Consider the following 15,428-nt stretch of genomic DNA (forward strand, 5'->3'; position numbering starts at 1 on the left):
GCTATCTTGATAAGCGGTCTGCACACACACAATTTTGTCTGTGTGAAAGCCTCGTGGGCGCGATGTCGCACGGGAATGATCGTGTGTTTAAAGTGCGTAGCGCAGTGCTCCGCAACCGGTGTGCCGTGAGACGATGCTAGGTGTGCCGCGGAGCATTGCTCCCAAAAGAAACACAAATAATTCTGTATATTATACAATACTTACTTAATAGCCAAATTTTCGTACATGTCTGGTAATACATTTGAGCACCTGTATGAACTTAATAAAACAATGCAAGGTCAGAATGAAAATATATTGACATGATCTGATAAATTAGAAGGAGTTAAGACAAGGATCTCTACAAATGTACCAAAGGACCTACCAGACCACCAATGAAAACAAGCAATTAATTTTGCATCCGTCTCAAAAACATTTAACTTTGCTTTAAAAGAAATGTCATCATTACTTTCATAGAATCAATACGACTGGATTCGAAACCCTTTTACAACCAATGCCGAAAATTGCTATTTTCTGGATGTCGGTTAATAAAGAATATCCTCGTATTTCTGACAAGGCTACCAAACTAAGTAAGTAATGCTAAAAACTTTGACGTTCGTTGAAATAAGCTCAGGTATCATATTAATTAGTTATTTTACTGATAATACAAATACATGGGAATACATACATTTGGTTCTTCATCGTGTGTTATGTATATTTAATTATTTAACAAATAACTATGTAATGTAATTTTGGTGCATGTCCCCCACAAGGTGGGGGGCTCTAGCCTGGGGGCCCAAGCTTGGGGGGGGCGTGGCAGATCAAGCAGATAAGTGAGATAAACACAGATTACAAATTTGCTCTAATAGCAAAAATAGTCGCCTGCTGCGCTGTTTTACTTCACTGTACACTGTATTGTTTTACAATACGATTAATTTTATATCTAACAACATTTGAAAAATGCTATTTTAAAGTATCACACTGTCTTTAAGCTTAGCGATAGGGAGGGGGGGCGCCAAAGATTCTGGCCTGGGGTCTATGTTTTGGTGTATAAATTGTTTTAAGTATGGTGTGCCGCGGAATTCTGGGAAGACCTTTAGTGTGCCGTGGGTGAGAAAAGGTTACGGAGCACTGGGCCGTAGCGAACAAAGGAAAGAGTGGGGTTGGTCGCGTCCAATCTTTCACGCGTTCCGCACGTCAAGTCGTTGTTTTACACGTTTTACCACGTTTAGTGCTCGTACGTAGTCATTTGGCGGGTGCGGCGCGGCGGCGTCTTGTGAAACTCAAACGTATAACCGTGTGTATTATGCCCCAAAAAACACACTGTCTACGAACATTTTACACACGGTTAAACGTTTGAGTTTCGCAAGACGCCGCCGCGCCGCCCCGCGCGACCACTACGTTAATCCCGGCGCGCGCTCTTCAAAACATGCGCAAAACGTTGCGCTATCGCGCAGGATATAGGATAAGTCGCCCAGTGAATGAACAAAACTCGATTATCTTAAAATCATAAAAATTGGGTGATATTTTTCTGAAGTAAGGATTTTTTTATACGTTGACAGCACTTATATCCATATGAAAACAACTTCAGAAACCCCCTCCTGTCTCAGTTGCCAAGGAGGTGTGCTGATATTCGGTCGACTTTTTTGGTCATGAAGTTTCGGTCCTAGCTGTACTAAAGAGTGTTTGTGGTCCGAAATTTTAATTGTGACTTTTTAACCCTTTCCCCTGCATATATTACCCAATTATTAATTTTGCTGAAGTAACTGAAGATTATAAAGGTAAGATATCCTTTTATTTGTATTTTTTTTTTGTGCCGTAACTTAAATATGAGTGTTCATTAAATGGTCGTTCTAATGGAGGTTAATCCAATTAACAAACGGTGTGTTTATTCTTTAGAGTAGTGATTTTTTATGTATTTATTATTATACCCTGTAATGATTATAATATATAACTGTAATGTCGATATTTATGTATGTAAATGTTTTAGGAAGCTTATAGCTAGTCTTTGAATACTTTTTTGAAGACTACGGTACCAATTCATTAACTAGCATTTTTAATCTAATGAATAGACCAAAGAATTTATTAATGTATTATGGTTGAAAAGTAGACTTTAACATTTTTTATCTATGATTACTTCACAAAAAGGAATATTTACAGTACAATAACAATTTTTATGATGTGGCGGCAGATAAATGAGCAACTTAAATGTTTAACAAAATTTCAAAATTTTCCCATTTTTTAAGAAAAATCATCTTCAATGCCATAACATTAGTAGCTATACACAATTTATTGTACTTACATATTGTTATAATTGTAAAATAATAAATGCTTCATATGTTTAATATGCTTAATTCATTTACTGTTTTTTTTTCAGGTTCATTCTTTAGATTCTGTGTTCAATTACTGGGCTTTTCTGTGTTATTTTTATACTATTTTTTTATTTAACAGAGGTGTATTGCACATTATATCTATTAAATACATTTAAATCTACATACGTTATAGATGAGTACAATATTTTTAAAAGAACTATAAGAATACCTATGCTTTTTTAGAAATTTTACAATTCACTGGGCGGCTTACCCTAGTTGACATGTAAATTGTAGCAGCAGACATCTGACACGACGTGTGATATTATTACGCGCTCAATACTGGGTTCTGGCGCGTACGCTACTGTGCTGTGTGTAAAGGCCGCAATTATTGCTTGACAAGGATTTATAAAGTTTTATATTAAAGTAAATATTAATTAATATAGTTTTATTTTCTTCTCTAAGATAATGTTTTCGCTTGTGATATATTTTTCAATACGACCACCAGATATTTTACATTATTTTTCTAAATTATTGTAGCTACGCCACCCTGCATAGCTGAAGCAGATAAAATTATTGTCTTTGTCTATGACCGATTGAAACTGAACTTGACTTGACAGCTTGAACTGTATTAAATTATGACGTTTAACACAATCATTTCATTATAATTATTAATTTTCAAAAATGACTGATCGTTCTCAACCGAGTGGCTCTCGAGGCAGAGGCAATTCATCGTCACAAAGAAAGTGTGTGAACGTGAACCATGGAATGTCAGCTGACAGAAGTGTTTCTAACTTATTTCCACCTTCTGGAACCATAGATTTGAAAAGCTTGGTTTCAGAAAACCAGTCCATCAAGATAATTCCTTCAGTTGAAGAAATCGTCAGAAACAATGGAGTGGAATTTGATGCGTTTCTCGATAACGAAACGAGATTATGGCTTGAACAACTAAAGAAAAAATGGAATCTATGGAAAAAACGTGATTCTATTTGTCAATCGCTTTATGAATATTTTGGAAATGTAGATGATCCGTTTTCAGCCACACTGCGATTGGTTTTAAACTGCTTGGGTTTGACGGATTGTAAACCGAATACACTCGCCTATCAGATTGTCAGTGAACTGAACATATGGTCGCATCCGCGAATGTCAAATCTGCAACGTCTACTTACGACAGATTTAAAATTTACAGCTTTCAATATAGCTAAGGAACAAAAGAATCTTTTATTTATTAAGTTAATTGCGGATACATATCACATAACTGATGAAAAAGAAAAATTCCTACCCAACATAATGTCTATGCTCGAATGTTACAAGTATAAAGCTGCTCATCAATGCGTTTTGGCTTTAAACATGCAAAGTATGCTTTCTGTGGAAGACCTGCTTCTACCGTTGATATTACAAGATAAACTCAATTTAGTGGATGATTACTTGTCAACCTGCACGCCGCAGGCGCATGCTTTGGTCCAGTATTTGGATAAACTGCTCGTAAGAAATGAAAGTATCAAAAACAAAATCGAACACTTCATTTTGAATCGGCAAATCCCTGACATTAAATGGGAAAAATTGTATTACAAGCCGATCGGTAAACTGATAGCTAGATTGTGCAACACATATCATATAGAATTGAGCTCTTGTAAAAATTTAAATCGCCACAGAGCTATTGGTGGAATTCGTTTCCTTTTGCATCAAAAGTATCGTGACAATGTTATCAGCGATAGTGCTTGGGACGATCTGGTGATCGATACGATATCGGGAAATCCTGAACTAGCAGAGGAGCTAGTGCGTTTGGTGAATGAATATAACACAAAAGAAGCTTTGAAATGGGCCCAATATTTCAATCTTTCTAAGGAATTGTATCCTTCAAATGTTAAATCTTATTTGGAATCGAAAGAGGAAGACGCTATTAAAACAGCCAATGGGGAAATTGAAAATTGGGATATTGCTCCGAGTACGTCGCAACAAGTAGGATACCACCAACTCTCTTTGCCATCCTCAAGTATTATATTTGTCAATACGGTGGATGTTTTTAGACAAGTTTTAAATAAAGAATTACTCGGAGAAAACTTGATCGGATTAGATTCTGAATGGAAACCGTCATTTGGCGCCAAGCCATCCAGCGTTTCTCTCATTCAAATTGCTACGCGAACTAAAGTTTTTCTTTTTGATGTCATAGCTCTAAATGATGCAAGATATGCTGCTCTGTGGGCTTGTCTCGCTATAAATGTTTTCGAAAATTCCAACATAATCAAAATGGGTTTCGGCCTTGAAAATGACATGCGCGAAATCAGGTCTTCCGTGCAGGGTCTTAATTCTGTAAAGTGTAAAAGTTTGAGTTATCTTGAACTTTCAATATTATGGAAAGCGTTGATTAATGCCGGAGTGCAGATGCCTTTCAAGCGCCAAAACGAGAGAGAAGGATTGAGTTCAATAGCCGAACAGTGCTTCGGATTGGGACTGAAGAAACATGAGCAGTGTTCAAATTGGGAAAATCGTCCACTTCGCCCGTCTCAATTGGAGTATGCCGCATTAGACGCTCACGTCCTCCTGGAAATATATGATGTTATCGAGAAATGTAGTTCAAAATTTTCAGTTAACTTTGACGATGTCTGCTATCAAGTAATGGCTGATTCTGTGCAATCTAAAGTTAAGAAGTCTAGAAGAAAACGTAGAGAGAGATTCTCTCCGAAAAATCGTGGACCGAATCAAAATTTGGTGTCTGTCAAAGAAATAAAATTTGTACTGGACAATAATCTACAAAATTTGGCAGAATGTTTGAGGAGTTGTGGTATTGATACAATATCTTACCAGGAGAATGAAGCCTGGGAAGATTGTGTCAAAATAGCCAACGATCAAAATAGACACATTGTAGTGAAAACTCTCAGAAGAAATAAGACTTTCATTAAAATGAAACCTTCAAATTACATATATATTTTATACAATAGCGATTTATTTGAACAGATCAAAGAAATATGTGATTATTTTAACATTGATGTAAAGCTTGCTGATATTTACAGCAGATGTTATAATTGCAATAGTAGCAATTTCGAACAAGTCTCACAAAAAGACATTCAAGATATGAAATTTATGTTTAAGAATAGCCTATTGAAAAACAAAAATGACCATATGGTGGTACCTAATGTGAAGCCGGGAAGTCAGGTAAATGAAAATTATTTAGATGAGGATGGTTTCTACAGCGATGTGGAAGAAAATTATATGCCGGCTCCATCCGTGGCTTCTTCGAAGGTGCCTCCACAAAATGTAGTGGAGAAGTGTTCTACTCGTTTCGGTGTTCTTATTGATTTAAATAATGTTTCTGATTCTGTGATCGCTGAAAAGGATAAATTTTGTGTTTGTCAAATGTGTGGAAAATGTTTTTGGGAAGGCGAATGCTTGCCAGATGGCATACAAATTGTGATTAAAAATATTGCAGACAAAATTAAAATTTAAATAATATATCCCTGTTAAATTATATTTGAATAATATTTTTACAGACATAGGTACGGAAAATTTCTTTTTACTTGCTGAAGTTGTGATGTACCCTTATTATAATAATTAATTATGAAATATGCTTCAGCTATTAATTGTTGAATTGTGACTCGGTTCCTCTGCCACTACAAATAGGCTGAGAAAGATTACAGCTTTAAAAATATGGGACAGATAAAAGAAACATTACTTATTTAGGCATGAATTACGAAATAAATATTTTTACTAAAACATTGTTTCTTTCTGTTCTTGCAGATGTTTTCTCTCTCCCTATCTACATTATTTTTTTACTGATATTATCGTAGAGTATTAAATGTTCATATTGAATAGGTATTCTATTGTCTACCAATAAATAAAATGTTCATATGACTCACATATTATTAACATGTGCCACCACTACCCTCTTTAAACATGTGCCAGTCTATATTTCTTCTTCTTTCTTGATCAATATCCACTCATTAGTTGGAGCATATAAACACCACAGGCACTTTCAAGAACCCTATCACTCACCAGTCTTTCCAAGTCATACCAGCATTCCGCAACTATGTCATATACAACCCATGGGCTTGTCACTTCTGAATTGTCTGCTTGCGTTATAAAGTCTACATTGCCCTTCACAGTTGATAGATGCATGGCCCCCACATCCTGAAGCGGGCCCCCAGGCTAGGATCTTTGGCGGCCCACCCTACCTATCATTAAACATAAAGGGAGTGTGACGCTCTACATTAGCGTTTTCCAAATGGTGTACGCGGTAAGATTAATATATTTAGTGTTTTTTTGTATATTTTAATTTTAATACATCCATTTGAATTATGGAGTTGTCGGGTATCGATACACAATTATAAATTGCATCGTCGAATCACATAATTTTAAATAATAACATTATTGAATTAATAGCGCCTTTTACCATTAGAGCAAATTTGTGATGTGTGTTTATCTCACTTATTTGGTCGACTTGCTACGCCGGGCCCCCAGGCTAGAGCCCTGTCAGACCCTCCCTTATGGGGGCCATGGATAGATGACATGCCATGAATGCGGAAAATGTTGCAGGAGTTAGTGACATGGGGGGGGGGACTATGTATGAAAGATAAGTATATTATGTAACAGAGACATGTCTTATGTTAAATTTCGACATGATCAAATAATAATTACTTTATACTGCTCGAGTTATAATATTTAGATACTGAGGAAACAATCTTCATCCTCATCAACTGTAATACTCGTGATTGTATACCTATTAACGAAGACCTCATGGCTCTTGATCGTGGGTCTGAAGGAAATTAGTGCCATAAGCGCTGTTGCTTTTCACTTCATGCTTATGATGGTCAGATCTTCTATAGAGCTTTTATCGGGATTTATTTTTATAACTCATTTATCGCACCAAGTGGTGATTGGATCAGCCTCTAGCCTCAGCTTGAATAAGGCCTATTGAATGATTACGGCTTACTGATCACGCAAGCAGCGCTCGAAATGGAAAAGTTGACGAACTGGAGCGCTCAACAATTTTATGAAAATTTTAGATAGTTTTCAAATTTTATATGTATTTTATAAAAATAAGTGTGATTTTTTTATGATATGGCTTATCTAGCTCAGACAGTCAAATTATTTTTTCCATGAGATGGAGCGATAATTTTACCGATTTCACGAACCGGAACTGCGATCCGGTGCTTTCTAGTTCATTTCGAGCCCTGCACACAAGGATAGTGGTATCATCAGCATATTGAATGACAATGATCTGGTAGTCAAAACTGCATTCGCCGATTGGGATGTTGTGGGTATACAAATTATATAGGTATAGCCGAAGAGCTGTGCTCTGTGGGACACCAGCTGGCGGAATGTGTGGAGTAGATTTGATATTGTTTATTTTTACTTTAAATTGTCTTTTTCACAATGGAAGGAGATTTATTATCTGGGGTTCGAGACTAAGCTCAAAAAGTTTAATAAAAGTCTTCAATCCATGCTTTATCGAAAGCTTTCCAAATGTCTTAAGACCAGGCCTGCGATTTCCTAACTATCGACTCGTGTGTCACCCAACGACATGACGTAATTGTGACGTAAGCCAATACACGCTCACGGCTCACCATAGATATTATTATGCTGAAACACCTATTTGTGTATGGGGACAATGGATAACGCCAGTATTTGAGTAGTGTTAATTTCTCGAAAGCTATTATCACTCAGGTAGTACGTCACAATGATGTCATATGACGTCATGTCGACCGGGCGACTTCAACTCGCAAGTTATAACATAAGGCCCCTGTTGTGAAATGGTGGTAATTGAATCCACCTGTGTTGAATTCGATAGTCCACCGTAACTGGTGATTAGTAGAGTGGCTGGGTTGAAAACCATGTTGCAAGTTTTTTTGTCTGTCAACATATTAAAATATTACTAGGTATCTATTTTGATATATTATGCATAACATTATATCACAGAATTTTGAAATAGGTAGTTCATCCAGTGATATTATTAATTCTGATCAAATAAAAAATACCGCATTACCTATTTATAATGAATTTATTAAGATCTCAATGGTTTTCTATCATATTTAAATAATTTGTGAAAATATTTTAATTTACAAATGTGAATTTATTGAGGGTACTTATGAATAAGTACATAAATTTTATTAATATTGGTGTCACGAAATTTTTATTTTAACACCCCACCGCCTATTACAAACAAATGAAATGATACCTACACGTCCGACACCAGAGTCCTATCAATGCAGGTTCGAGGAACACTCGGTACCTTCAGCTTTTTAAAAATACAGTAGAAACTTGGTTATTCAGATCAGAGAAACTTTGATCTCTTTTTGATCATTGATTTCATGTGATAGGTAAGGTGAATAGCAGTGACGTCCCGTGGGGGTAGGCAGCTTGAGCGTCGCTTGGGGGTGGCAGTTACTCGAAGGGCTGCAAATCGAAGACAATCGTTAGGTATATATAGAAATAGCTACCTAAACTTAGTAATAACGGAAATATCGTTTAATTAAAAAATCAGCTCACTGGTTGGAAACAAAATTTATTAATTAACATACATGATTTAACAGGACTGTATTTTTTTGTTGGGTTTGCGATGTCTAGTTTACTTCCGTTGTCCTTGGTGTATGTGAAATATTTTGATAAGCAAAAAAATAAGAACAATACAAAAATAACATAACATAATCAGCTAGTCTTTTCATAATTATTTTAGATGAATGCTGTTTGACGCTTGGAAGTATGTAATTATTCCATCTGTACAGTAAGCTATTTTTAACTTTAAATTTGTAACTCTTTAAAACGTACCATTAGATTGATATTATTTTGACAGCCCTGTATTCCGTCGGCCGGCGTCAGGTTACGTCGCATACATGTTATGTTTGAAAGTAATAATAATAATAATGATTATTCATTCGACCGAGAATTGCGTTTCTTAATAAAATAAATCCCCGATGGTTAGAGGTTTTTGAGGTTAGACTGAATTAAAATGACGTCCTTTCAACCAGTGTTGCCATATTTTGAAAGAGGAATTATAGTACAGAGCCTCCAAAATTATAGTATTTGGAGATAAAATATAGTACGCGTTGTCATCTGTTGAAAATGAAAATTTTCCCGATTTTTCATAGTCGGCTTGTTTTTTTTAGGAAAAATATTTCGTCGCGGGCCGCAGGTTCTCAAATTTTCATGGTCGGCTCGTTTTTTTTAGGAGAAATATTTCACCGCGGGCCGCACGTTCCCAAATTTTCATGGTCGGCTTGTTTTTTTTAGGAGAAATATTTCGCCGCGGGCCGCAGATTTCCAAATTTTCGAAGACCACTCGATTGCGAAATGGCAAATGCAGAATTATAGTACTTTTATATAAAATTATAGTACGATTTTCAAAATTATAGTATTTTGGGCGTACTATACCTATTTTATATCGTACATAGTACGCGGACCAAAATTATATTACAAATACTATAATTATAGTACGGTTGGCAACACTGCTTTCAACGAGCCTGCGCTCCATTGGCACGCAAGTCAGACGATTTACAGTCTTCGGACTTTTTTTTCGCGTGGAGCACCCCAGACCTGCGGACTTTTTAATCCGCAGACCAGGCTCGTTGGATTTCAAACATGTTTGATATTTTTGCCAGACTTCGTCAGTCGATCACTTTGCAAATTCGATTTTTCATTAATACGCAATCATTCGGACCGAAAATAAATCTGTAATTGTTTTAAACATTTCCAATGTATAATTTGTTAATTTAAACATTAGAAAATGAGAGATTTACCAATTATTTTTTTATTTGTATTTATGAAATTCATAAAGAAATCGTAAAACTTGTGTTATTTTCACTGCTATATTATTTTATGCAAGTATACATATAAATAACACAAAATTATAGGATTATCGGAAGACATTACGAGAATCGTAACTTTTCACTTTTGACAGCTCGACTTTTTATTCGTTCGTTGATCAGTAGCAGAGCATAGACAAATCGGACGATTTATTGTCCTCGGACTTTTGGCTCGCCAATGGAGCGCTGTGAGATTACTCTCTGAATGAACTATGTATGACCTTGTCCTGTTCAGCTCAGTCTTAAGGGGGGGGCTGAAGAGCTCGGTATTCAAATATAATTTAGTATAAAAAGGACATCGGCGTCGTTATAACGTTAATTTAAATCGATCTTTTGGCAAAAATCACTAATCATCGGAGATTTTATTTAAAAAAAACATTATTATTATTATTGTCGAACTTCTACATTATTATTATTGTCGACAATCTTACATTATAATTTGATAAACACCTGCACGTGTCCGCTGATCAGAAAACAGGGCTGTCAAAATAATATAATATTTGTAAAATGTTAATTTCATCATAGTTTTTAATCAAACCTGTGCAAGTACATACTGATAACTTGGGTGGATATCGTAGCAAACATACTATCGATATATCTACGGGTATATTATTATTATAACCCAATTCAAATTGAACATAGGTTGATACTCAAATACTATTATAGTATCTTTATGATTTCGAGAAAATAATACGATGGAATATATTATATAATCCATATCAATTATTTGAAAACATTATATTTGCATGTATATAATATAGTGAAAAGGTCAGATAACTGTTTTCTCTGCAAAATAACATCAGAATTTATATATACTTAATTAAATGAAGAATTACATTCATGAGTGAGCACGGCTTAAAGCTCAAAGTTGACTTTATATAACTAATAGAAAATGCTGTTTGTTTCTACGAATAAAAAATCACGGCAATCAGAAAGGCCGGAAAATATGGCCGACAATGCATGATACACAAACATAAAATACACAAAATTACAAACACATACGAAGTTTACAGCACACGTGCAGACCACGTGATATTTGTTTACGCAAAATCGTCGCTTTCCAAAATGGCGAATTTGGTTGCCAGTTTTTACTGCGATGAATCACTGTGTTCCTTCCTGTCTTTTTTTATTCGTAGGTTTGTTTACTATGTACACCGAGAAATTTCCATTAAGGGGGGACATGCTCGTCGAAGGTCAAAATTGAGTTTTTATTGTATTTTCAAACCATGATCCTGGACACTCCTTAAACGTTGTAGATAATCTATTTATATAATTTTTAAGCCTTATTATCCTGTATAGTTATTTTAAACATTTGATGACTGCATAAAGTATTTTTGTTACATAAAATAGTATTCTTTTAAACCTCTCGCTCTAATGTTTTAGAATATAGTCATATTTCAGTACATAATTGTGCAGTGATGTTAAGATTTTTTACATTTATTAATTTTTAAACGCATTTATAAAACCATTAGTATAATTTATTACGAGATAATTTTTCTAAAATGTTCACGATAAAAAAATATATTGATAATCTCTGTGATCCCAAATTTGACAAGAATTAGGCATTTTATTATTCAAAAAATCGGCAAGATTAACACATTTGAAGATGATTCTAAGGATACTTATTATAAGCTATGTCTTTGACCATTCAAGTATGACAAACATCTTATGAATAATGATTGCTTTATAATAATTATTGACCTAAGAATAAGGTAGTGTTTTTTTTAAATACGCCATTTCTTTTGTCATTCCCCAGTGATTAAGCTACAACATACGGCCGTAGCCATAAATTGACAAACTATAATTAAAGTAGGGAGTAAAATGATATTGACGCGCGTGTTTGAACATGTACCGTTTAAAAAAAAATTCGGTTAGGTACATGTTCAAACACGCGCGTTAACATAATTTTACTCCCTACTTTAATTATCGTTTGTCAATTTATGGCTACGGCCGTATGTTGTAGCTTAACCACTGGGGAATGACAAAAGAAATGGCGTATTTCAAAAAAACACTACCTTATTCTTAGGTCAATAATTATTATTATAAAGCAATCATTATTCATAAGATGTTTATCACACTTGAATGGTCAAAGACATAGCTTATAATAAGTATCCTTAGAATCATCTTCAAATGTGTTAATCTTGCAGATTTTTTGAATAATAAAATGCCTAATTCTTGTCAAATTTGGGATCACAGAGATTATCAATATAATTTTTTATCGTGAATATTTTACAAAAATTATCTCGTTATAAATTATACTAATAGTTTCATAAATGCGTTTAAAAATTAATAAATGTAAAAAATTTTAACACCACTGCACAGTTATGTACCGAAATATGACTATATTCTAAAACATTAGAGCGAGAGGTTTAAAAGAATACTATTTTATGTAACAAAAATACTTTATGCAGTCATCAAATGTTTAAAATAGCTATACAGGATAATAAGGCTTAAAAATTATATAAATAGATTATCTACAACGTTTAAGGAGTGTCCAGGATCATAGTTTGAAAATACAATAAAAACTCAATTTTGACCTTCGACGAGCATGTCCCCCCTTAATAAAATCGGAAATGAGTTGGAATATAATGCAACCAAAACTGGAAAAATTCTATTATGGGTTTTACTTTTTGAATTAGTTGACCCCAGAAAAACAGGTATATGCCACTACGTGAACCACAGTGGATATTAGATGGACAAAACTTAAATAATATAAATATTATAAATAAAACTTAAAAAGTACAAATTAATTACGTCTTCGACAGCCTGAAGTTATTTTTTGCCTGCCAGTCCGACTGGCGAATAAAAAATAAATGTGTGTGGTGACTGTATGTTAACGGCCCACGTGCTCGTCGTAGGTTAAAATTGAGTTTTTATTGTATTTTCAAACCATGATCCTGGACACTCCTTAAACGTTGTAGATAATCTATTTATATAATTTTGAAGCCTTAATATCCTTTATAGTTATTTTAAACATTTGATGACTGCATAAAGTATTTTTGTTACATACAATAGTATTCTTTTAAACCTCTCGCTCTAATGTTTTAGAATATAGTCATATTTCAGTACATAACTGTGCAGTGGTGTTAAGATTTTTTACGTTTATTAATTTTTAAACGCATTTATGAAACCATTAGTATAATTTATTACGAGACAATTTTTGTAAAATATTCACGATAAAAAATTATATTGATAATCTCTGTGATCCCAAATTTGACAAGAATTAGGCATTTTATTATTCAAAAAATCGGCAAGATTAACACATTTGAAGATGATTCTAAAGATACTTATTATAAGCTATGTCTTTGACTATTCAAGTGTGATAAACATCTTATGAATAATGATTGCTTTATAATAATAATTATTGACCTTAGAATAAGGTAGTGTTTTTTTGAAATACGCCATTTCTTTTGTCATTCCCCAGTGGTTAAGCTACAACATACGGCCGTAGCCATAAATTGACAAACTATAATTGAAGTAGGGAGTAAAATGATATTGACGCGCGTGTTTGAACATGTACCGTTTAAAAAAAAATAAAAAAAAAATCGGTTAGGTACATGTTCAAACACGCGCGTTAACATAATTTTACTCCCTACTTTAATTATAGTTTTTCAATTTATGGCTACGGCCGTTTGTTGTAGCTTAACCACTAGGGAATGACAAAAGAAATGGCGTATTTCAAAAAAACACTACCTTACTCTTAGGTCAATAATTATTATAAAGCAATCATTATTCATAAGATATTTATCACACTTGAATGGTCAAAGACATAGCTTATAATTAGTATCTTTAGAATCATCTTCAAATTTGTTAATCTTGCCGATTTTTGGAATAATAAAATGCCTAATTCTTGTCAAATTTAAGATATTATAAATAGATATAATAAAGAGATTATCAATATAATTTTTTATCGTGAATATTTTACAAACATTATCTCGTAATAAATTATACTAATGGTTTCATAAATGCGTTTAAAAATTAATAAACGTAAAAAATTCTAACACCACTGCACAGTTATGTACCAAAATATGACTATATTCTAAAACATTAGAGCGAGAGGTTTAAAAGAATACTATTTTATGTAACAAAAATACTTTATGCAGTCATCAAATGTTTAAAATAACTATAAAGGATAATAAGGCTTCAAAATTATATAAAAATGGTAGGTACTACCTACCTCTTGTTTCACTAGTTGTATAAAAGTAAAATTGCGCAATAAGTACTTATTATTTTTAATATGTAGGTCCTACACATTAAAAATAAATACTATTCATTATTAATGTTTTTTGGATAGCACATGAAATAAAAATGTAGGTAGATATGCATTTCAACATCCTTCGTATGTTTAATTCTCGGACAATTTCAGGTTAAAAAGTTATTAATATATTATTAAGTTTATATTGTGGCAACCACATAATTGAAAATGTCACCATCATATTGGTTGCAATACTTTCTCCCAAACAGCTTTAGTAACATTTACGTACCTACAGCGGTCGAAATGGAAAAGTTTACGAACCGGAGCGCTCGAAAAATTTTCTGAAGATATTTACATAGTCATCAAATCGTATGTGTATTTTATGAAAATAAGTGTCAGATTTTCTATTCTATGGCCTATCTAGCTCAGACGGTCAACATATTTTTTCCATGAGAAGGAGCGATAATTTTACAAATTTCACGAGACGGAACGGCGCTCCGGTGCGTTCCGTTCCATTTCGAGCCCTGCGTACCTACCTGTATTAGAAGATATTATTTTTTGGTCACCCCATACTGCCTTCACGTCAACCGTGTTTATGATTTAAATTTAATTTTAGAGACCATGTACATTTGACACAAGCATTGTCGGCGACCTTTGTATATTGCTAGTAGACCAACAATTCCGGACCACATATAAAAAAATCATATTTTCAATTCTCAAGGGCAATTCTGTAGAGCTTACTACTAGCAATATACAAAGGTCGCCGACAATGCTTGTGTCAAATGTAAATGGTCTCTAAATTAAATTTAAATCATAAACACGGTCGACGTGAAGACAGAATGGGGTGACCAAAAAATAATATCTTCTAATATAGGTAGGTACGAGGTTACTAAATTCAATTTGTTAATCAACTGTTTGGGAGAAAGTATTGAAACCAATATGATGGTGACATTTTCAATTATGTGGTTACCACAATATAAACTTAATAATATATTAATAACTTTTTAACCTGAAATTGTCCGAGAATTAAACATACGAAGGATGTTGAAATGCATATCTACCTACATTTTTATTTCATGTGCTATCCAAAAAACATTAATAATGAATAGTATTTATTTTTAATGTTAAGGACCAACATATTAAAAATAA

General features: G+C 33.7%; 1 protein-coding gene across 1 annotated transcript; it reads left to right on the plus strand.

The window, feature by feature from the left end:
• The first annotated feature begins 2,879 nt into the window (after positions 1 to 2,879).
• Positions 2,880 to 6,037, plus strand: Nbr (exonuclease mut-7 homolog). The gene has a single exon (XM_085955613.1). It carries the CDS (start codon positions 2,970 to 2,972, stop codon positions 5,730 to 5,732), a length of 2,763 nt encoding a protein of 920 aa, XP_085811739.1. The 5' UTR covers positions 2,880 to 2,969; the 3' UTR covers positions 5,733 to 6,037.
• The last annotated feature ends 9,391 nt before the right edge of the window (positions 6,038 to 15,428 follow it).

The sequence above is a fragment of the Rhyacophila brunnea genome, unplaced genomic scaffold, assembly GCF_057557595.1.
Source record: "Rhyacophila brunnea isolate RB1 unplaced genomic scaffold, BYU_Rbru_1.0 scaffold_5, whole genome shotgun sequence".
Classification (NCBI taxonomy): Eukaryota; Metazoa; Arthropoda; class Insecta; order Trichoptera; family Rhyacophilidae; genus Rhyacophila; species Rhyacophila brunnea.